This window comes from Ctenopharyngodon idella, chromosome 9 (genome assembly GCF_019924925.1).
Source record: "Ctenopharyngodon idella isolate HZGC_01 chromosome 9, HZGC01, whole genome shotgun sequence".
NCBI classification, from domain to species: Eukaryota; Metazoa; Chordata; class Actinopteri; order Cypriniformes; family Xenocyprididae; genus Ctenopharyngodon; species Ctenopharyngodon idella.
The window spans coordinates 7,629,167-7,653,599 of NC_067228.1; the positions used below are offsets into that span (position 1 = coordinate 7,629,167).

At 40.7% G+C, this 24,433-nt stretch overlaps 1 protein-coding gene across 1 annotated transcript in view; it reads left to right on the top strand.

Moving 5' to 3' along the window:
* The window catches only part of ttn.2 (titin, tandem duplicate 2), a 160,835-nt gene extending 136,402 nt beyond the window's left edge, over window positions 1-24,433 (top strand). The window contains exons 175-205 of the mRNA XM_051906830.1: window positions 12-314; window positions 450-1,034; window positions 1,247-1,546; window positions 1,635-1,937; window positions 2,048-2,353; window positions 2,451-4,217; window positions 4,357-4,650; window positions 5,248-5,526; window positions 5,614-5,913; window positions 5,998-8,064; window positions 8,177-8,479; window positions 8,567-8,872; window positions 8,980-9,270; window positions 9,359-9,658; window positions 9,766-10,071; window positions 10,159-10,461; window positions 10,736-11,017; window positions 11,129-11,722; window positions 11,839-12,129; window positions 12,225-12,524; window positions 12,615-12,917; window positions 13,016-13,318; window positions 13,447-14,031; window positions 14,140-14,445; window positions 14,541-14,840; window positions 14,934-15,509; window positions 15,616-15,921; window positions 16,062-16,655; window positions 16,811-22,603; window positions 22,701-22,997; window positions 23,106-24,433. Coding sequence (XP_051762790.1) covers window positions 12-314; window positions 450-1,034; window positions 1,247-1,546; window positions 1,635-1,937; window positions 2,048-2,353; window positions 2,451-4,217; window positions 4,357-4,650; window positions 5,248-5,526; window positions 5,614-5,913; window positions 5,998-8,064; window positions 8,177-8,479; window positions 8,567-8,872; window positions 8,980-9,270; window positions 9,359-9,658; window positions 9,766-10,071; window positions 10,159-10,461; window positions 10,736-11,017; window positions 11,129-11,722; window positions 11,839-12,129; window positions 12,225-12,524; window positions 12,615-12,917; window positions 13,016-13,318; window positions 13,447-14,031; window positions 14,140-14,445; window positions 14,541-14,840; window positions 14,934-15,509; window positions 15,616-15,921; window positions 16,062-16,655; window positions 16,811-22,603; window positions 22,701-22,997; window positions 23,106-23,404 — 19,442 coding nt within the window. The 3' untranslated portion in view covers window positions 23,405-24,433. The remainder of the gene's footprint in view (window positions 1-11; window positions 315-449; window positions 1,035-1,246; window positions 1,547-1,634; window positions 1,938-2,047; window positions 2,354-2,450; window positions 4,218-4,356; window positions 4,651-5,247; window positions 5,527-5,613; window positions 5,914-5,997; window positions 8,065-8,176; window positions 8,480-8,566; window positions 8,873-8,979; window positions 9,271-9,358; window positions 9,659-9,765; window positions 10,072-10,158; window positions 10,462-10,735; window positions 11,018-11,128; window positions 11,723-11,838; window positions 12,130-12,224; window positions 12,525-12,614; window positions 12,918-13,015; window positions 13,319-13,446; window positions 14,032-14,139; window positions 14,446-14,540; window positions 14,841-14,933; window positions 15,510-15,615; window positions 15,922-16,061; window positions 16,656-16,810; window positions 22,604-22,700; window positions 22,998-23,105) is intronic.

Sequence of the window (24,433 nt, forward strand, 5' to 3'; positions counted from 1 at the left end):
TTTTGTTTCAGCACTCCCCGTGGCACCTTCACAACCATGGATGTCAGCTGTAACAAAGGAAAGCATTACTGTTAACTGGAAGGAGCCATCTTCGGATGGTGGAAGCCATGTATTTGGATATCACCTTCAGATGAAAGACAGAAACAGCATTCTTTGGCAGAAAGCTAACAAAACTGTTATCCGTGCTACACACTTCAAAGTATCAAACTTGAACGCTGGTCTGATCTATGAGTTCAAGGTTGCAGCTGAAAATGCTGCTGGTATTGGTCCAGTTAGCAAGCCCTCAGATCCTGTGCTTGCAATTGATGCTTGTGGTAAGCATTTAGTTTCCTATAAATTAATTGTTCTATATACTTAAACCATGAGTATTAATAATTATAGTTTTCTTATTGTTTAATCCAGTGGGAAAATTCAAATTAACATTAATTACCACTGTTTTTATCCCACAGAATCTCCAAACAACCTTAGAGTCACTGATATCACAAAGAGTTCGATTAGCATTGCCTGGCAGAAACCCTCATATGATGGAGGAAGTAAAATTACTGGATATTTGATTGAAAGGAAAGATGGACCGAAAGGCAGATGGTCAAAAGCTAATTTGACAAATGTTTCTGACACAAAGTTCACCATATCAGGCTTGACTCAGAATGAATCTTATGAATTCCGGGTCATGGCTAAGAATGCAGTTGGCTCCATTAGTACCCCATCAGCAACTGTTGGACCTGTCACATGCGTGGACACTTACGGTGCCCCTGAGATTGAACTTCCACAAGAATATCTTGATGTTGTAAAATACAAAGCAGGTGCTACAGTTCAACTTAAAATTGGTATTATTGCTAAACCTCAACCAACAATTGAATGGTACAAGGATGGAAAAGAGCTAGAGTCTGGAGCTCAGATTTCTATCTCCAACACCACTGAGTCTGCATGCATCTCAGTCAAGGAAGCCACCCGTCTGAATACTGGAACATATGAACTTAAGATCAAGAACTCTTTAGGCTCAGCATATGCTGCTGTCAGAGTACTTGTCCAAGGTATGTTGCAAACTTGCATAATATCTAACATTATTTCTATTAATCATGTTAGTTTTTAATTACTTGTTAATATGTAGTTATTTTACTTTTTAAGAAAATAAGTAAAAAATGAACTGTATTAAATGCATTTAATTCATTGCATGCCTTAATTCATTAACTCTGATATTCCTAATTTAAGCATTTTTGGCACAATTTTTGCTCCGTTTCATCAGACAAACCAGGACCCCCTGCTGGAGACATACAGTTCAAGAAGGTCACAGCAGATACTATGACCATCATGTGGGATCCTCCAGCTGACGAAGGTGGTGCAATGGTTACCCACTATATTGTGGAGAAACGTGAATCAAGCAGAATTTTGTGGTCCATTATCTCAGAAAAACTAGAAGACTGCATTGTCACAGTCCCAAGGCTAATTAAGGGCAATGAATACATATTCCGTGTCCGTGGTGTGAACAAATATGGAGTTGGAGATCCTCTGGAATCTAGACCAGTAGTTGCGCAGAATTCCTTTGGTAAGAAGATTTTTATTAATCTAATATTTTTATTATTACTATTAAAGTTGTGACCTAATATGATTTAATGCTTCATTTTGCCCAACAGTTCCTCCTAGTAAGCCTTCTAAACCACAAGTCACTATGATTACAAGATCAACAATGACTGTGGTATGGGAAAGACCAAGTTTGGATGGTGGCAGTGATATTGATGGATATTACTTAGAGAAGTGCGAGAAGAAAAGTCTACAGTGGTTCAAGGTTATTAAAGATCCAATTCGTGATACCAGACAGAAAGTCAGCAACCTCACAGAAGGAAATGAATATCAGTATCGCGTCTGTGCAATCACCAAAGCTGGTGCAGGCCCATATTCTGATGTGTCCATCTTCTACAAAGCTTATGACCCAATTGGTAAGCTTTTTTGTGGTTTATTTTTTATTATTTATTTTCCAGAATATGCATTAAATGTATGCCATGATATTTAGAATAGAATTTGTTATATATACTAATTGCTATTCTAGATCCACCAAGTGAGCCAACCAAGCTCAGAGTTGTTGATTCAACAAAGACATCCATTACCCTTGGATGGGTGAAGCCTGTCTATGATGGTGGCAGTGAAATCACAAGCTACGTTGTCGAACAAAGAATGGCTGATGAGACAGAATGGGTCACTATAAGTTCTAAAGGAGAAGTAAGGACAACTGAGTTTGTTGTATCTCACTTGAAACCTGGAGTGTACTACTTCTTCCGTGTCTCTGCTGTTAATTGTGTTGGAACTGGACGTTCAATTGAGATGATGCAGCCAGTGCAAGCCAAAGATATTCTAGGTTTGTACTTTCTGTCTAAAACAATATACAAGTTGATTCAAATTGTTTTATTATGATACTGTGAACCTGATCAAATATGTTCCTCTTTCATTTACAGAGGAGGCAGATGTGGATCTTGACATGTCAATGTCAACTCAGTACATTGCAAAGGCTGGTAGAGATGTGGAGATTGTAATTCCTCTTAAGGGTAGACCTGCTCCAAATGTAACATGGAGGAAGGGAGATAAGAACATTAGTGGTGATGCAAGATATGCCATCAAAAACACAGAATACTCAACTACACTCATCATTACAAAGGTCACAAGGGATGATACTGGCAAATATCTTCTTGAAATTGAAAATGGGGTCGGAGAGCCAAAAACCATCACTGTGTCTGTTAAAGTATTGGACACACCATCTGCTTGTAATAGGTTGATAGTGAAGAATGTAACACGAGGTAAACTCACTCTGAGCTGGGAACCACCTTTTATTGATGGTGGCTCTCCAATCACAAATTACATTGTTGAAAAGAAGGATGCTAAAATGAAGGCATTCACCATTGTGACAAATGAATGTGCCAATACAACATACAAGGTTGATGGTCTGTCTGAAGAAATTTCCTATTTCTTCCGTGTTTCTGCTGAAAATGAATACGGCGTTGGTGATCCTTGTGAAACTGCACAGCCTGTGAGAGCAACTGAGATGCCTGGTGCTGTAAAAGATCTTGTACTGGTGGACTCAACTAATACATCTGTATCGTTGGCATGGACCAAGCCTGATCATGATGGTGGCAGCCACATTTCTGAGTACATTATTGAGAAGAAGACAAAGGAAGAAGAAACTTGGAGCATTGGTGGTACATGCAGATGTTGCCACTATGAGGTAACACACCTGAAAGAGCTTTCAGAAATTTACTTTAGAGTATTTGCGAAAAATGAGAAGGGTCGCAGTGACTTCTCTCAAATTGGACCCGTCACTGTAAAGGACTTCCTTATACCGCCTGAGGCTAACCTTATCGACTATCCTAACGCAGAATTAAGCGTTCGCATTGGACAAAATGTAAATATTGACTTGCCCTACAAAGGTAAACCTAAACCAACTATTCAGTGGATGAAAGATGATGTGCCGCTCAAGGAAAGCGAACAAGTTCGTTTCAGGCAAACAGAAAACAAGGCAAGTCTCATTGTGAGAAATGCAAGAAAGGACAACGCAGGAAAATACACATTGGTCCTTGATAACAAACTTGTCAAGAACTTCTTTGACATCAGAGTGATTACACTTGGGCCACCATCTCAGCCTATAGGCCCAATCCGTTTTGATGAAATTAAAGCCCAGAGTATTATCATCTCATGGGATGAACCCCAGGAAGACGGTGGAGGAGAGGTCACCTGCTATAGCGTAGAAAAGCGAGAGACATGTCAAGCAGCATGGAAGATGGTTTGCTCTAGTGTGGTCAGGACCACATTCAAGATACCAAATTTGCTTAAGGGTACTGAATACCAATTTAGGGTACGTGCAGAGAACAAATATGGAGTGAGCGAACCTCTAACCTCATCAGATGTGGTTGCTCAACACCAGTATAAGCCACCAGGTCCACCAGGAAAACCTGTAGTTTTCAATGTTACAAGTGATGGCATGACTGTTCAGTGGGATGCCCCAGGATTTGATGGTGGTTCTCCAATCACTGGATACCATCTTGAGAAAAAAGATAGGAACAGCTTATTGTGGATGAAAGTGAATTCCAATGTTATCTCTGGAAGAGAATACAGAGCCATTGGACTTATTGAAGGTCTGGAGTATTCATTCAGAGTTTATGCAGAAAACAATGCCGGCATGAGTCCAGTCAGTGAACAGAGCAAGCACAAACTAGCAATTTCCCCTGTTGGTAAGTCTTAGTATTGTCTTTGTAACATTTTGGTATTAACTTTGTAAGCATTTTGTCAATGCTTATTATTCCACAGAATTTATCTTTTTCCAAAATTCCTTATTTTCTTCGGTTCCAAATATCTTTTTTTCTTCTTTAGATCCTCCTGGCACCCCTAATTGCATTGATGTTACAAGAGACACTGTAACGCTTCAGTGGGAACCACCAAAACGTGATGGAGGCAGTAGAATTGTGGCATACAGTGTTGAAAGACGTCAAGGAAGAGCACGTTGGTTGAGATGCAATTTCATTGACATCAGCGAATGTCAGTTTACAGTAACAGGCCTTGCTGCTGGTGATCGCTTTGAATTTAGGGTATTTGCCAGGAATGCTGTTGGAACAGTTAGTCCACCCTCTCAGTCATCTGGCTACATCATGACCAAGGATGAAAGTGGTATGTAATTACAAAGGCATCATTCCATCCCATTCCGTTACATCTCATGTTTTTAAATGCAAATTCATGAGTTCACACTTACATATAATTAGATAGAGTAAAGGTTATGTGTATTTGGTGTGCTGTCTGGGGGGAGGGCTCCTAGCTCAGAATTTGGCTTGAACCCAGAGTACTCCTCCCAGAGTTGTGATAGGAATAGTTAGAAGTAGAAGTGAGGAGATGGGGTGGTGGAGGGATGCTGATAAACTGTCAACGAACAGGTAATTCTGCTGTATATATACCGCTTACCGTTAATTGAGTTGATTAACCGAATGTGCTCCTCTTGTGTTAATTAGGTTAATTATCTGAACGTGCCCCTCCTGAACTTTATTAATAAAACATCATAAAGTATTCTGTGTGATCATGTTATTGTGTGATTTTATGAAACTATGCATAAATACATTATGCTGTTTTGTTAATTTTTTTACTGATTCATGTTATTTCATTGATCTGAATAAACAATTTAATGAGGTGCATTAATATTTTGCTGATTTGCGCCCTCTTGTGGCCTCAGGAAAAAGGAGCTATTCATTAAAAAAAATCTTTTTTCTTTTTCAGTCATCCCTGAGATTGAGTTTGAAGCTGAAAAGGCCCTCACCATCAAGGCAGGAGAAAATATTAAACTCAGCTGCAGTATACGTGGACGTCCTGTACCTCAAGTCACATGGTATAAAGATGGAAAGGAAATTGACAAAATGCTGGTTGACATCACAACTGTTATTGGATCAAGCTCACTGTTCATCAGAGATGCTGACCGCAACGACCGTGGTATCTACACAGTTGAGGCCAAGAACAGTTCAGGCACAACAAAAGTGGATGTTCTTGTCAGAGTACAAGGTATGATCGAAAATCAATTTTGATTTATAGTTTTAATAAAGCTGGTCTGGATTTGGTCTTTGCTTATTTTCATTCTGTGTCATTCAGATACTCCTGGACCACCTGAAGGCCCACTTCGCTTCACAAATATATCTGCAGAGAAAGCAACTCTTTGGTGGAGCCCACCTGAAAATGATGGCTGTGCGCCTATCACTAATTATGTGATTGAGAAGCGTGAAACTTCCAGAATTTCATGGGCACTTGTAACATCCAAGTGTGAAGCCTGCTCCTTCAATGCCACAAAACTGATTAAAGGCAATGAATATCAGTTCCGTGTATCTGCTGTCAATAAATTTGGTGTGGGCAAGCCACTAGAGTCTGATTCAGTCATTGCTCAAATGCAGTACAGTAAGTAAAAATAGTTGTTCTTGATTTTCTAATTTAGTACTGGTTATTCTCGACTTTAACACATTCCTTTTTGATATCTAACAGCGGTACCAGATGCTCCTGGAACACCTGACTGCACTCATGTAACAGGAAACAGTATCACTCTATGCTGGACAAGACCAAGACATGACGGTGGAAATGAGATTAAGCAATACATTCTTGAAAGACGAGAGAAGAAGAGCTTAAGATGGGTGAAGGTTTCCGCAAAGAGACCAATAACTGAACTAAGGCACAGAGTAACAAACCTTACAGAAGGAAATGAATATGAATTCCGTGTTATGGCTGAAAATGGTGCTGGAATTGGACCTGCAAGTGGTACATCCAGATTGTTCAAGTGCAGGGAACCGACAAGTGCACCCAGTGCACCAACTGTAGTGAAGGTCATTGATTCCACTAAGACATCTGTTACCTTGAAATGGACCAAACCAGTGTTTGACGGTGGTATGGAAATAATTGGTTACATTATTGAGATGTGCAAGGCAAGCCTTGAGGAATGGCACAGAGTCAACAATCAGACTTGCATCCATACACATTACAAAGTAACAGAGTTAGAGCCTGGTGAAGAGTATAAATTCCGTGTTTGTGCAGTCAATGGTGCTGGCAAGGGAGAATTCTCTGAGACTCCTAATGTTGTACAAACTGTTGATAGACTGACTTCACCAGAAATTGATATAGATGCAAACTTCAAGCAGACACATATTGTGAAGAACGGCGGAACAGTCACACTACATATTCCCTTCCGTGGAAAGCCAGCCCCACTTGCCACATGGACAAAGGCAGATGGAGATCTTGGCATAATGGTGGATATTAATACCACAGACACATTCAGCACCTTGACAATTGAAAATTGCACCAGGTATGATGCTGGCAAATATACACTCTCTCTTGAAAACAACAGTGGTCGTAAAGCCATTACATTAACAGTCAAAGTGTTGGACACACCTGGACCACCAGGACCTCTCTCATTCAAGGATGTGACAAGAGGTGCTCTGACACTCATGTGGGATGCACCATACAATGATGGAGGTGCACGTGTTCATCATTACATTGTTGAGAAGCGAGAGGCAAGTCGATTGAGTTGGCAAGAGGTCAGTGAAAAGTGCACACGTCAAATCCTGAGAGTGACCAACCTTGAAATTGGCGTAGCATACTTCTTCAGGGTTATTGCTGAAAATCAGTATGGCAAAGGTGAGCCATTTGAAATGACAGAGCCTATTGTAGCCACAGAAGAGCCTGCACCACCTAAGCGACTGGATATCATTGATACTACATCCTCAACAGCCAGCTTAGTATGGATGAAGCCTGAGCACGATGGTGGAAGCCGTATTACTGGATACATTGTTGAGACTAGAAAGAAGGGCTCTGATCACTGGGTTGTAGGTGGTCAAACTAAATCTTTGAAAATGGTTCTTGAAGGCTTGGTTGAGAACACAGAATACGAGTTCCGTGTCAAGGCTCAGAATGATGCTGGCATTAGTCACCCACGAGATGCACTAGCCTCTGTCATCATAAAGGAGCCACGTATTGAGCCAACAGCGGATCTCAGTGGCATAGATAAACAACTCATCACTTGCAAAACTGGAAATTCATTTGCCATTGATATTCCAATCAGTGGCAGACCAGCCCCCAAGGTAACATGGAAACTTGAAGAAATGAAACTCAAAGAAACAGACAGAGTGTCAATTAAGATTTCTAAAGACAGAACCACTCTACTGGTTAAGGATGCCAAGAGAGGTGACAGTGGAAAGTATTATCTCACGCTTGAAAATGCAGCTGGATCAAAGACATTCACTGTCACCGTCAATGTCATTGGTAGACCGAGCCCACCAACCGGACCTGTTCAGGTTTCAGGAATATCATCAGAATCCTGTGTACTGACTTGGGAAGAACCTACAGATGATGGTGGAACAGACATAACCAATTATATTGTTGAGAAACGTGAGTCTGGCGCCACCACGTGGCAGGTTGTGAATTCAAGTGTAAAACGGACCACCATCAAAGTAACTCATCTCACCAAGTACATGGAGTACACTTTCAGAGTCTCTGCTGAGAACAAGTTTGGAGTTAGCAAGTCTATTGAATCTCAAGCTATTGTTGCTGAGCATCCATTCAGTAAGTATTTAGTATTGTATATAACTTTATCCATTGCTGAAATGAAACATAAACAATGCAGTATTTATTTTTGTTGTCTTCAGTCTGATAACTGTTACATTTTTGTTTTCAGTTTCACCAAGCCCACCAACTCGCCCAGATGTAGTTTCAGTGTCTGCTAATGCAATTTCTATCCGCTGGGATGTGCCATATAATGATGGTGGAAGCCAAGTAACTGGATACTGGATTGAGAAGAAGGAGCGTAATACCATTCTGTGGGTGAGGGAGAACAAGATTCCTTGCCTTGAGTGTCACTACAAGGTCTCCAACCTTATTGAGGGCCTGGAGTATCAGTTCAGAGTATATGCAATGAACATTGCTGGTTTGAGTAAAGCAAGTGAACCATCAAGGCCAGTACTGGCTCTAAATCCAGTTGGTAAGTTTTTTGTTACTTTCTACTATCATTTATTTGTTGTTTTTTTCATGGCTTAATATTTTAACATGTTTTTGTCTGCATTTTCAGATCCACCTGGCAAACCAGAGGTTTACGATGTTACCAAGACCTCAGTGTCTATTAGATGGTCTATACCATTCAATGATGGTGGCAGCAAGATTGTTGGATATGTGGTTGAACGCAGGGCATCCAGTGATGATGAAGAAGGTCGTTGGTTAAAGTGCAACTACACTACAATCACAGAAAACTTCTTCACTATTACATCACTTCATGAGGGAGATGAGTATGAATTCCGTGTTATTGCCAGAAATGGTGCTGGAGTCCACAGTATGCCATCTGAATCGACAGGACTTATCGCATGCAAAGATGAATATAGTAAGATGGTTTCCTTAATTCATGCATGCTTACAGTATGTGTAGAAACACACATATACTGTATACTGTTATGAATATGTATTAATACATGTTATTTATTTATTTTAGCACCACCAAAGGCTGAGCTTGACAGTAAACTTGTGGGTGAGACAATCACTATTAGAGCAGGATCAGACCTTGTTCTTGATGCTGCTGTTGGTGGAAAACCAGAGCCTAAGGTTTATTGGGCCAAGGGTGACAAAGAGCTGGATCTTGGAGAGAAATACTCACTGACATACACAAGTACAAGAGCAATGGCAATCATTAAATCATGTGATAGAAATGATACTGGAAGATACATCCTTACTGTGAAGAATGCAAGTGGAACCAAAACAGCTGCTGTCAATGTTAAAGTACTTGGTAAGAACATAATAAATCACACAGTGTCAATAGTCAAAAATCCAATTAATTCCCTGTATATTTCATGAGAAAATCTTATATATTCAAGATACACCTGGTCCACCCGAGGGAACAATAACAATCAGCAGGGTCACAGAGGAGAAATGTACAGTTTCCTGGAAGATTCCTCTGGAGGATGGTGGAGATCGTGTCACTCATTATATTGTTGAAAGACGTGAGACCAGCAGACTCAACTGGGTCATCATGGAAAATGAATGCAAGACTCTGTCTTGTGTCAGCACAAAACTGATCAAGAACAATGAGTACATTTTCCGTGTCAGAGGTGTAAATAAGTATGGGCCTGGTGTGCCCCTAGAGTCTGAACCAGTTATTGCAAGAAATGCATACAGTAAGTTTAATTACAATTATGATGTATTAATGTTTCCATTAATAATTAAGGTGTTTCCACAGGACCAAGGGTAAAATATTAACATTAGTTTGTTATTTACAATATAGCTGTTCCAACACCTCCTGGAGCTCCAGAGATTACTGCTGTTGGAAAAGAACATGTCATTATTGAGTGGCTGAAGCCAGAGAGTGATGGTGGAAGTGAAATCAAAAACTACCTTGTGGATAAACGTGAGAAGAGCAGTGTCAGATGGACAAGAGTGAACAAAACCTACACCATTTATGATACACGCCTCAAGATCACTGGTCTCCTTGAGGGTAGCGATTATCAATTCCGTGTTGCAGCTGTCAATGCCGCTGGCACCAGCATTCCAAGTGATGCATCTCAGTACGCTCACTGTAGAGACCCAACATGTGAGTAACACTGACCTGCATGGCCTAAAAAACTATTAAATGCATAGAAAAATAGTAACATGCCTAACCTGCCATCTCATTTTACAGATACCCCAGCTCCACCATCAGTTCCCCGTATTAAAGACACCACAAAGCACAGTATTAGTATGACATGGACACGACCAATGTATGATGGCGGATCTGATGTCACAGGCTATATTGTTGAGATTCTGGAGGAGGGAACAGAGCAATGGTATAGAGCCACCCAGGAGATCTTGAGCAGTACTGAGTACACAGTAACTGGTCTAGCAAGTAACAAAAAGTACAGCTTCAGAGTGGCTGCAGTCAATGCTATGGGTACTGGAGAATTCAGTGAAGGCAGTATTGAGACTGCACCTTCAGAAAGAATTGGTAAGTTTTTTTAAGATCTACATGGTTAGTAATGGTCAACAGTGGCGTGCACAGACCTCCGCTGAGGCAGGAGCCCCCTCATTTAAAACCGTGTTCCAGGGGGCACTGCAATACGACCGAAAGGGTACTTTAATATTAGCAATTAAAGGGGAAGGGACTCAAATCTCCCCCACCCCTGTGCACGCCACTGATGGTCAAGTTAATTTCTGCTCCTAAATGCCTATTTTTTAAATGTGGAATTACTGCATGACATTTTTTATTGCTATCTTCTCAGAAATTCCTGATATTGAACTACCTGATGAACTGAAGAAGACCGTTTGCATCAGAGCTGGCAACACTTTACGTCTTCATGTAACTACAACTGGAAGACCCGCGCCAGTTGTTACCTGGAGAAAGCCTGGAATTGACCTACAATCCCGTGGATTCATAGATACTACAGAAAACACTACAACTTTAATAGTGGAGAAGGTACATCGTTATGATGCTGGAAAATACACAATTGAGGCAGAGAATCCATCTGGCAAGAAAATAGTAACCATTCTTGTCAAGATTTATGGTGAGTAAATTTATGCAATTAATAATAAATACTGCGCATTTACTTAAATTAAATAAACCTTTTGTAACTTAAGCAACATCGCTTAAAACCGTTTTAAAAATTGTTTTGTAGATACTCCTGGACCATGTGCTGCAGTAAAGGTTAAAGATTACACAAAAGAGTCTGTTGTAATCACATGGGATGTGCCTACTATTGATGGAGGTGCTCCCATCAACAACTACATAATTGAGAAGCGTGAAGCTTCAATGAAATCTTACAAAACCGTGACAACAGAATGCAAGAAGACATTATACAGAATCACTGGGCTGGAAGAAGGAACACAATACTTCTTTAGAGTATTGCCTGAGAACATATATGGTATTGGAGAACCTTGTGAAATTACAGATGCAGTACTGGTTTGTGAAGTTCCATCTGTTCCTCAAGATCTGTATGTCATTGATACCACAAAGTCATCTGTCATACTTGGATGGGAAAAACCACTTCACGATGGTGGCAGCAGACTTTCTAGCTATGTCATTGAAGCCTGCAAATCTGGAAGTGACCGCTGGATGAATGTTGCTAATGTGAAATCATCTGTGCTGCAGCACACAATTGTCTCACTGAATGAAAATGAGCAATATCTCTTCAGAATCAGAGCTGAAAATAGCAGAGGTGTCAGTGAGCCCAGAGATCTCATGACACCTGTTACAATACAAGAACAGAGAGGTAAGATATCATTAAAAACTGCTAAATAAAATGAGGAAAGCAGTCAAAAAATAATTTTCATATTATTTATTGTTTGTTTGAAAGTTTAATTATTGTCATTTCTATTCTCATTACAGTCATGCCGAAGATTGACTTGACTGGCATCCCACAAAAGATTGTCAATGTGCCAGCTGGTAAGCCTATTGTGCTCAACATTCCCATTAAAGGAAGACCTGTACCAGTTTGTTCATGGTTCTTTGGTGGAGCCAAGATGAAGGACACGCTTGACCGCATCAAGATTGAGACAACTGCTAAATTCACCAAACTGACAGTCCGTGAAACCACAATTGATGATACTGGTGACTATACTCTTGAAGTGAAGAATGTCACTGGAACAGCAACTGAGGTCATCAAAGTTATCATTCTTGGTAAGGAACATTTTACTTTTTCTTACAGATTTTACAGGTCTACAGCTACATTTTGAAGTGTTTTTTGAAATTGACCAAATGTATTTCTTTCCTAGATAAACCTGGAGTACCTGTCGGGCCTATGAAAATTGATGAGGTTGATGCCACATCTGTGACCTGCAGCTGGGAACCACCACAGAAAGATGGAGGTGCAAATGTCAGTGGCTATGTTGTTGAGCAGCGTGATGCACATCGACCTGGATGGCTGCCTGTGTCTGAATCTGTCACAAGACCCATGTTCAAGTTTACAAGACTCGTGGAAGGAACTGAATATGTATTCCGTGTGGCTGCAACAAATCGTTTTGGTATTGGCGGGTACTTGCAATCTGAAGTTGTTGAATGCAAGAGTGTCAAAAGTATGTTTTTTTCTACTTCAGATGTTTTCTATTTATATTTAAGTTACTTAAAATTAAAGTATTAAATTCATCTTATATCTTTTTTTCTAGCTGTACCTGGAGCACCAAGCACACCGGAAATACTTGATGTGTCTCATGATGGCATGACAATTACTTGGACACCACCTGAGGATAATGGTGGTTCTACTATTGCTGGCTACATTATTGAGCGCAAGGAGGCTGGAGCCGACAGATGGCTTCGCATCAATAAGAATCCAGTGACCATGACAAGATACAGAGCCACAGGACTTATTGAGAGTCTTGAATATGAGTATAGAGTTACAGCTATCAACTCTAGAGGCACCGGAAAACCAAGTGCAAACTCTAAACCAACTATTGCAATGGATCCTATCGGTATGTACAAAGGAACAATACAAGCTTGTAAAAATGTAAGTAAATCAGTTGTCAGTAGACCAAACATGACCAGTGTGTTCAACTTTACTCTTAAACAGAGCCTCCCGGTATTCCACTGAACCCAAGAGTCACAGATACCACAAGAACATCAGTTTCACTTGCCTGGTCTCCTCCAGAGGAAGAGGGAGGTGCTGCTATAACTGGCTATCTGATTGAGATGCAGAAGGTTGACCAGGTTGAATGGACAAAATGCAACACAACACCAACAAAGATTTGTGAATACACTTTGACACATATGCCCCAGGGAGCTGAATACAAGTTCCGTGTGTTGGCATGTAATGCTGGTGGAGCTGGAGAACCAGCTGAGATTCCAGGAGTGGTCAAAGTTACAGAAATGCTTGGTAAGATGAAATACTTAACAATGAGAATTACAATATGTTATTATAAATATATATACACATACAAACTGTATTATTCTGTATATGGCAGTGTGTTTTTGTTATGTAAGAACTATATTTTCTTTTTTTAGATTATCCTGATTATGAGCTGGATAAAATCTACCAGGAAGGCTATGTTGTCAGACAAGGAGGGGTCATTAGACTATCTGTGCCCATCAAGGGCAAACCCTTCCCAACATGCAAGTGGACAAAGGAAGGTCGTGACATTTCTCACAGAGCTATGATTGCAACCAGTGAAGAACGTACTGAGCTTGTGATCAAGGAGGCCCACAGAGATGACACTGGCACCTATGACCTTGTGTTGGAAAACAAATGTGGAAAGAAGGCAGTCTATATTAAGGTTAAAGTTATTGGACGCCCAGATCCACCCGAGGGTCCTCTTGAATTTGATGATATTCAGGCACGTTCAGTCAGAGTGAGCTGGAGACCGCCCTCAGATGATGGTGGCTCTGATATCTTTGGTTACATTGTGGAAAGGCGAGAGGTCCCTAAAGCAGCTTGGTACACTGTGGACTCACGTGTGGTTGATACATCACTTGTGGTCAAAGGACTGAAAGAAAATGTTGAATATCACTTCAAGATTACAGCCGAGAACCAGTTTGGTATAAGCAAATCTCTCAAATCTGATGAATCTGTTACACCAAAGACTCCTCTATGTAAGCATTTTTATCATTGCTTCTTTTAACATAACTTTCCTAATAACCACTTTTAAATGATTGTAAATCACAATAATTATTTTATTGTTTTGGTCATTTTGCATAAAGGTCCACCAGAACCTCCTAGTTTCCCTCCAGAAATCATGGATGTTACAAAGACCACAATTGGCCTGTCCTGGTCAAGACCCAAGGATGATGGTGGATCTCGTGTCACTGGATACTATGTTGAGAGAAGAGAGATTTCCACTGAGAAGTGGGTCCGTCATAACAAGACACATATCACAACAACAATGTATACTCTCACTGGTCTCATCCCTGATGCAGAGTACCAGTTCCGTGTGATTGCTCAAAATGATATTGGTCAAAGTGAGCCTGGACCTGTATCTGAGTCAGTTGTATGCAAAGATCCATTTGGTACGTAACCCTCCCCTCTCCCTTCCAAAGAAGTTATCAATTTGCCTAAATGAAAGTATTTTTACATCCTTGATCTATTCTCTGTTGTTCAACAGATAAACCAGGCCAACCCGGTGAGATTGACATCATCTCTATAGCCAAGGACTGCATAACCATTCACTGGTTGCGTCCTGAATCTGATGGTGGAAAAGAAATTCTTGGGTACTGGATTGAATACAGGCAAGCAGGTGAAAGTGCCTGGAAGAAATGCAACAAAGAGCGTTCAAAGGACAGACAGTTTACCATGGGTGGACTCATGGAAGCAACAGAGTACGAGTTCAGAATATTTGCTGAAAATGAAACTGGACTGAGTAGACCAAGAAGAACAGCGATGGGCATTAAAACCAAACTGAGTGGTAAGTTAATGAAATGTTATTTATATTTTCTTTTTCTGAAACAGACATTTACAAAGCATGCAACGTGACAAACTTGTTTAATTGATCTTCTAGTTGGAGAAGCTCCATGCCTGAAAGAGGAAATCAAAGATACTACCACTAAACTAGGAGAATCTGGAACATTGACATGCCAAATTATTGGAAGACCTCTTCCTGAAATCAAGTGGTATAGATATGGAAAGGAGTTGATCCAGAGCCGAAAATACAAGATGAGCTCTGATGGCAGAAACCACTCTCTAACAGTATCAACAGATGAACAAGAAGATGAGGGCATGTACACATGCAGAGCCATCAATGAGGCAGGTGAAATTGAGACCAGTGGCAAGCTCCTATTGCAGGCGGCACCTCAATTCCATCCTGGATTCCCATTGAAGGAGAAATACTATGCTGGTTGTGGAACAAGCCTACGTCTCCATGTCGTCTACATTGGTCGCCCTATTCCACAAATCATGTGGTTCTATGGCAAGAAGCCTCTCAATCCATCTGAGAATGTAATCATTGAAAACACAGAAAGTTACACTCACTTAGTTATCAGAAATGTCCAGCGTAAGACAAATGCTGGAAGATATAAGGTGCAAATGAGCAACAAATATGGCACAGTGGACACTGTCCTTCGTGTTGAAATCCAAGGTAAATTAAGGTCTATTTTTAATCAGATAAATATTAAAATTGCAGTAGACTTGTTTGCATGAAAATATGTTTGCAAATGTAAAAAATACTCTCCCTGTCTTTTCAGATAAACCTCTCATGCCTGAAGGACCAATCGTTGTTGATGCTCTCTTGAAGAGTTCTGTGATCATTAGCTGGAAACCACCTAAGGATGATGGTGGATCACTGATAACAAATTACATTGTAGAGAAATGTGAAGCAAAAGAGGGAGAGCAATGGCATCTTGTGTCATCAGCTATTCCAGGAACCACATGTCGTGTTCCAAACCTCATTGAGAGTGCTGGATATTACTTCCGGGTTTCTGCACAGAATCAGTATGGCATTAGTGAATCTCTTGAGATACCATCTGTTGTCATTATCAAGAGTCCATTCGGTAAGTTTCATGGATAGGTGCTCTTTAAATAGCAGTCTAAAAATGTTTTTCTTTTTAAATAAAACAATACATTAGCATGAAAAACAAAAGAATACATCATCAAATACATTAAATGTATTCCTCTTTATTTTTTACAACAGAGAAACCTGGAATCCCACAACAGCCATTTGTTTCTTCTGTAACAAAGGATTCATGTGTTGTTTCTTGGAAACCACCAACCAGTGATGGAGGTGCCAAAATTAAAAACTATTACCTTGAAAAAAGAGAGAAGAAACAGAACAAATGGATTGCAGTTACTACAGAAGAAATCCATGAGACATCTTACACTGTTAAAGGCCTTCTTGAAGGTTTTGAATATGAATTCCGTGTCAAATGTGAAAACATTGGTGGAGAGAGTGACTGGAGTGAGATTTCTGAACCAGTCGTTCCAAAATCAGATGCAGCTCTCCGTGCCCCATTCTTCAAGGACGAATTGAGGGACATGTGCGTCAAATACAGGGCAAATGCCACATTTGTCACAAAGGTTATCGGACATCCTAAGCCAGTGGTTAAATGGTACAAGAACGGCAAAGAAATTTTACCTGATGGAGAGAAAATAAAAATCCAAGAATTCAAGGGAGGTTATTTCCAACTTGTTATCAGCAATGCTGATGAGAATGATGCAGCTGTTTACCAAATTAGAGCTACTAACCAGCTTGGATCAATCTCCACAAGTATGAACCTAGAGGTTGAGGGTAAGTATTTCTAATGGTTGTTTTTTTAAGATTTTATTCAACCTAAGTACTGTTCTAAAACCATCTTCTTTATACTTTTATCATACTGCAGGACTGCTTAGAATGTACTATTACATATTAAGTTTGATTGTTTTTTTGTCATTTTTATTTTCTAGTTCCTGCCAAGATTCACTTGCCATTACATCTCCAAGGCATGGGAGCTGTTCATGCCATTCGTGGTCAAGTTGTTACAATCAAGATTCCAATTAGTGGAAAACCTGATCCTGTAGTCACATGGCAAAAGGGACAAGAGATGATTAATAATACAGCTTATCATCAAGTCATTCTCACAAGATCATTCACCTCCCTGGTGTTCCAAAAGGGAGTACAAAGGAAGGATTCCGGCTACTACATCATTTGTGCCAAAAATCGATTTGGTGTAGATAAGCAGACAGTTGAACTTGATGTTGCTGATGTCCCTGATCCACCAAAGGATGTTAAAGTCTGTGATATTAGCAGAGATACACTCACCCTCATTTGGAGTCCTGGAAATGATGGTGGAAGTGAAATTATCAATTACATCATAGAAAAGTGCCCTACCACTGGAGACCGATGGATTCGTGTTGCTCAGACATCTGAGCCCCAATACACTGTGATGAGTCTCTTTGGCAAAACAAAATACCAGTTCCGTGTGATTGCAGAAAACCAATTTGGCTTGAGTGATCCATCTGCGCCAACGGACCCTGTGACTACAAAAGAAGACAAGTTAGCAATTCGAAACTATGATGAAGAAGTAGATGAAACAAGAGAGGTTACAAAGGAGGAGGCACCACATTCAAAAGTCAAGCATGTGCCATCACTGTACACAATCTCTGAGGAACTTGCACGCAATGGACAGTTTGGCATTGTCCATCGCTGTATTGAAATTAGTTCCAAGAAGACATTCTTGGCTAAATTTATCAAAGTTAAAGGTGCTGATAGAGAGCTGGTTGCAAGAGAAATTGAGACACTCAATATTGCAAGACATAAGAACATTCTGTATCTTCATGAATCCTTTGATAGCCTGGAAGAATATGTCCTGATCTATGAATTCATGTCTGGTATGGACATCTTTGAGCGTCTTGGTACAAGCTTTGACCTCACAGAGCAAGAAATTGTTCTGTATATGAGACAAGTGTGTGGAGCCTTGAAGTTCCTGCATAGTCGCAACTATTGTCATTTTGATATCAGACCTGATAACATTGTTTATTCCACAAGGAAGAGCAATACAGTCAAGATAATTGAAATGGGTCAAGCTAGGTTGCTTACACCTGGAGAAAACATCAGGATTCAGTTCACTGCCCCTGAGTACTGTGCACCTGAAATCCACAACAGTGATTTTGTAACCACTGCCACTGACATGTGGTCTGTAGGTGTTCTTGCATATGTCCTCCTTAGTGGACTTAATCCATTTGCTGCTGAATCACACCAGAAAATGGTTGAGCACATTTCAAATGCAGAGTATTTGTTTGATAGTGAAGCCTTTAAAGAGACCAGCCTTGAGGGTATGGACTTTGTCGACAGACTGCTGACTAAAGACCGCAAGCTACGTATGACAGCCTCTGAAGCTTTGGAGCACCCTTGGCTCAAGATGAAATTGGAACATATTAGTTCAAAGGTCATCAAGACTTTAAGACACAGAAGATACTACCAATCCCTGGTGAAAAAGGAATGGAGCACTGTTGTTTCAGCAGCACGTGTTGCCTACGGTGGTGGCTACAGAAACCAGAGAAATGTTTCCATTGGTAGAGTGAAAGTTGGACATCCTGAACAAGGCTTTAGAGCGGGTCCTGTCATGCATGGATCTGCCGAAGAGGGAGGACATGTCAGGTTTGTGTGCTGCATTGAGAACTATGACAGAAACACTGAAGTGACCTGGTACTTTGGGTCCCGCAAACTGATTGCAAGCCACAAATATGAAATCAGTTATGCTAATGGAGTTGCTAGCATCTATGTTAAAGACATTGAAGAATGTGATGATGGATTATATAGATGCAAGATTGTCAGTGAAGACAGGGAGGACAATGCTTATGCTGAGTTGTTTGTTGAGACTATTAGGTCTCACCGTGAATACTATCTGGGACGCTCACTCAAGAAACCAAGGCGTAGAATTGACAAAACCAAAATTTTGCAGAGGCCACCAGAGTTTACTTTGCCGTTATACAACCGTGCAGCATACATTGGTGAAGATGTGCGCTTTGGTGTAACAATAACAGTCCATCCAGAGCCAAGTGTTACATGGTTAAAGGCCGGGCACAGAATCAAACCAGATCCTAAAAAATACACATTCACAAGTGACAAGGGTCTTTATCAACTCATGATACACAATGTTGACCTTAGTGATGATGCTGAATACACTGTTGTAGCAAACAACAAGTTTGGTGAGGACAGTTGCAAGGCACGTCTCACTGTGACACCCCACACTGTTGCTGAGGACACTATGAGACCCATGTTCAAACGTCTCTTAGCCAATATTGATTGTGTTGAGGGGCAAAGCGTTCGCTTTGACTTGAGAGTATCAGGAACCCCAGCACCTACTCTGAAATGGGAGAAAAATGGCAAACCTCTTGAGTTCAGACCACAAGTTGAAGTCGTTCAAGAGGACGTAGACTATCATGTTCTACATATCAGAGAAACCCTCATTGAGGATTCAGGCACATACAGAGTCACTGCAACAAATACAGCTGGATCAGCAAGTTGCCAAGCTACTCTCACAGTTGAACGCCTGACATACACAAGGAGGGAGTTCAAGAGTGAGGAAGAGAGACACATATATGTTAGGAACCAAATAGAAAAGACACTGAAAATGGCACAACAGTTCTCAACTGCAGAGGTTGTTACACTTAATCCTGTAGCACAGGAGGCTTTGAAGGAAGCTGCTGAATTATATAAACCTGCTGTGAGCACCAAGAATGTGCAGGGTGAGTTTGACATCTCTGATAAAGAGGATCAAGAAATAAAGAAAATAAAAGAAGAAGAGAAGAAGATACGCATGCCTTACGAAATCCCTGAAGCTCGTGCACATGATCCAACTGTTCTTGGTGAAGATAACTTGATCAAACACTTTGTGCCATTATCTGACATGAAATGGTACAAGAAACTGCGTGACCAGTATGAGATTCCTGAGAAAATGGAAAGAATTGTTCAGAAGAGACAGAGGCGTATTCGTCTTTCCAGATGGGAGCAATTTTATGTCATGCCACTACCTAGAATAACTGATCAGTACAGACCAAAGTGGCGCATTCCAAAATTTACGCTAGACGATTTAGAGACTGTTCGGCCAGCAAGGCGATCACCATCCCCTGAATCTGAGGCATCATTCAGGCTGAGAAGACGCTCACTAGGAGATCTTTCAGATGAGGAGCTCCTTGAGGGTGAGGACTATCTGACATTGAAGAGAACTGAAAAAGAAAGGCAAGAGCTTGAAGAGGAACTAGAACTTGGCTTCTCTGCCTCCCCACCCAGTGGAAGCCCCGTACGCTTTGAGCTGTCTGCACTGCGTCGTGCCTCACCAAAACATGTTCACAAAGCTGAAGTGAGACATGTAGAAGAGACCAAACATGTAACAACAACTGAGCAAGCTCGAGGCTCTCCTCCTCCCATTTCACATTTCTTAAGAAGGAGGAGATCCTTGTCTCCAACATACATTGAACTGATGCGCCCTGTCTCTGAACTCATCAGACAACCTCGTGCACGCATCTCAACAGAGGCTGAAGTTGAATTCGTTGAAAGAAGGTCACCCACCCCTGAGAGAACACGTCCTCGATCACCAAGTCCTGTATCCCCTGAGAGAAGATCTTCCAGATCTTCCTCTAGATTTGAAAGGTCTGCAAGATTTGACATCATGTCTAGATATGAAGCAAGAAAAGCAGCTCTCAAATCTGAGCGCAAGTACCAGGTTGTGACTCAGCAACCCTTTAGTCTTGACCATGCTCCACGTATCACTGTTAGAATGCGTTCTCATCGTGTACCATGTGGTCAAAACACTAAATTCACTTTGAACGTTCAGTCAAAACCAGATGCTGATATCCAGTGGTTCCATAATGGACAACAAATACAGGAGAGCAGCAAATACCAGTTCACAAATATGAGTGGAGTCCTGTCTCTTCAAATTAATGACTGTCAGGCAGAGGATAGTGGCACATACCGTGTCGTCTGCACAAATTCAAAGGGTGAGGCATCAGACTATGGAACTCTTGATGTTTCAGGTGGAGCATTTACTACATACTCTTCAAGACGTCGAGATGAAGAGGCTCCGACACCATTTGTACCTGATATGACAAAAACTGATTATTATCATTCAACAACAATCAGAGCTTCCTCTGCCTCAAGAACTCATTTGGAGATCAAAGAAACCAAAACAAAACTAACTGAGAGACATGAAGTTTCTGCCTTTGAAAAGTATGAATCTCAGAAGCTTGCATCATCTCCAATTAGATATGCATCCACTGAATACCTATCATCAGCTTCGTATTCATCCTCTGAAGTGCATACATCTGAAAAACATGTGTCATCTGAATTAAAGATAAAAGAATCAGAAACAACATCTGCTGAAGTATCAGTAAAGAAAGTTAAAGCTACTCTTTCAGCCAAAATACTTACAAAACCACAGTCTCTGACTGTATCTGAGGGTGACTCTGCACGATTTGTCTGTGATATTGATGGAGAGCCAGCACCAAGTGTCACATGGATGCATGAGGGAAGAACAATTGTCACTTCACACCGTATTCATGTGTCTACAACACAGTACAAGTCTACATTTGAAATTTCATCAGTTGAGTTTTCAGATGAAGGCAGCTATACTGTAATTGTAGAAAATTCAGAAGGAAAGCAAGAGGCAAGGTTTACATTGACTATTCACAAACCAGTACTTAAAGAGAAAGTTACACCTACACAAGTGAAGTCACCAGAACCCTCAGTGACATCTCCAGTGCCATCAGTAAAATCTCCAGAGCCATCAGTCGCATCTCCAGTGCCATCAGTAAAGTCTCCAGAGCCCTCTGTGAAATCCCCAGTGCCATCAGTAAAGTCTCCAGAACCTTTAGTGAAATCCCCAGAGCCATCAGTAAAGTCTCCAGAACCTTTAGTGAAATCCCCAGTGCCATCAGTAAAGTCTCCAGAACCTTTAGTGAAATCCCCTGTACCATCAGTTAAATCTCCAGAGCCTTCAATAAAATCTCCTGTGCCCTCAGTAAAGTCTCCGGAACCCCAAATTAAATCACCAGAACCCACTGGTGTTAAATCTCCTGAACCTCGAATTAAGTCTCCAGAGGGTATCAAATCCCCATTCAGAGTAAAGTCCCCACCTCCTATTAAGTCTCCTGAACCAACCACCCCTCAAAGAGTAAAGTCTCCAACAGCTCTGAAGTCCCCTGAACCAATTGCTTCACCTCCCAGGGTAAAATCTCCACCTCCTGTTAAGTCTCCTGAGCCAGTTGCCTCCCCTCTGAGAGTTAAATCCCCTACAGGACTCAAGTCTCCTGAACCCCAGAGAGTTAAATCCCCACCAACAGTCAAATCTCCCGAGCCAATCACGTCACCTAAAAGAGTTAAATCTCCACTTACAGTGAAATCCCCAACCCCGTCAAAGGAAGCACCACTGAAGATCATTCAGCAACTCAAAGCTGAAGCTTATGAAGACAAAGTTAAGATGGTCTTTGTTGCTGAGAGCTCAGTAAGAGAAGTTGTATGGTACAAGGACAGCAGAAAACTCAACCAAAGTAGTCACTACCAGATTCATTCATCTGCAGATGGAACGTGCTGTCTCTATATATCTGACGTTTCTGAGAGTGACCAAGGGGAATACTCCTGTGAAATCATAAGTGAAGGAGGAGCAGTGTCAAGAACATCATTCTCTTTTCTTGGTCAAGTGTTTCAAGCAATCTACACAAAAGTAACTGCATATGTCGCTACACATAAGGCTGTTCAAGGTAAATTTACTTTCCCATAAATTGTTAAATTCTCATCCATTTAAAGTCTCGATGCCCATTCTTCTCAATGCCAATGCTTTATTTTCTTATTTTCCAGAATCTGTGTCTTCCCAAATACATGGGGGAAGTGAAATGATTCTTAAGAAGGAAAGTGCTGCTGTTAGTAGCATGCATGAAAGTTTTGCTTCTAAATCCATCCACATGGAGAGCGCGATGCAAGAGGCATCCTTCAGCAGTTCTTCAATGGCTGAGATGAAATTTGAAACTATGTCAATGTCTAGCATGTCCTCTATGACATCAGAGTCAGTATATGCAATGAGCTCAAGCAGTATAATGTCAAGTCATTCACATGTTGAAGAATCCTCAGTTAGAGCAGCCCTCCGCAGTGCTCAAGGTAAGGACAAGTTTGACTAATAACAAACATGCAAAAGAATTTTTAAAATATTGTCGTAATATGGATGAATATCATTGCAAATCAGTTATAATATATTTTTTATCATAGGCTTAGCTCCAAGAATTGAAGCTCTTCCTGAAGATATCAGCATTGAAACTGGAAAGGTTCTAACGGTGGCCTGTGCTTTCTCTGGAGAGCCAGCACCTCATATTGAGTGGTCGCGTGGTGGAAAGAAACTGCCTGGCGAGGAAGAAAGTAGCAGGTTCCATATTGACACCACAGAAGACCTGACCACACTCATCATCACTGGTGTGAAAGAGAGTGATGCTGGGGCATACACACTCAAACTTTCCAATGAGCATGGATCTGACATGGCAACTGTTACCATCAGTATTCGATCAAAGTAAAGCCATAATTTATACCCCAACCCCTTCATTAAGCGACTTTGTATTTTTTAAATGAAATGAAAAAAAATCTTGATAAGTTACCTGGATATCTGTTCCTGTAAATATAAACTATTTTTATACCAAACATGACATTAATTTATGCCAATCTAGACTAAAGTCTAAAGTATTATAAAATGTGCCATATTGGATAATTATGACTTAGGATTTTTGATCCAATTTTCTGTGACATGTACATAATGTATATAGCCGAATTTAACGGTTATGGAAAATGTATGAATTGTTATTTATAACAATATTAACTGAAACAAATGGAACTAAATGTTTATCAGGAGAAAGTTTCACAAGGAACGAATACCCTGATAAACCTGAAACTAAACTCTGTGCCTCAACAATAAGTTGAAGTCTTAAGATTGCCTCAACAGGTAGAGAGGCTCCCTGTTGACGTTACACTAAATCTGAGAGACTAAGTTATGCCTGCATGTTTACACGTGCAGTGATATTTTAACCATACTCTTATGCATTGTTACTTGAACATAAGGCCTTGAGTGCTGTTTGCATTTACCCTCATGTAAGCAGGGCGACTAGGCCTTGTGTTCTGACTGACTATGTCATACCACCATTTTAATGACATGCTCAAGGTGCGAGCGGCCTGCACTTTATGAGCAAAAAATGTTAAATGTGCTCTGTTTCTGGCAAGGGACTGCTTGAATAAACTTTAAAATGTAACATCTCCTGGCCAATAACGAAAGTATATCTTGTACTTCCTTGCAGAAGCAGAGCCTCCTCTTGGAGGATTGCTTTGAAGCATTGCGTGTTTGTGTGTTAGCTTTAGAATTCACCTTGTCAGTTGTTGGGCAAACATCAAGAAAGTGTGCCGCAGCAACACCACCTGCTGTGCAATGGGAAAGAAACAGTTTAGTATCTAATTGCCCTGCACTTTGGTTTGATTTTATGTAGAATTGTAGAATTATCTATATATGCAACCTCCTTGAGTATTAATGATTCAATAAAGCATGTTCTCAGCACTAA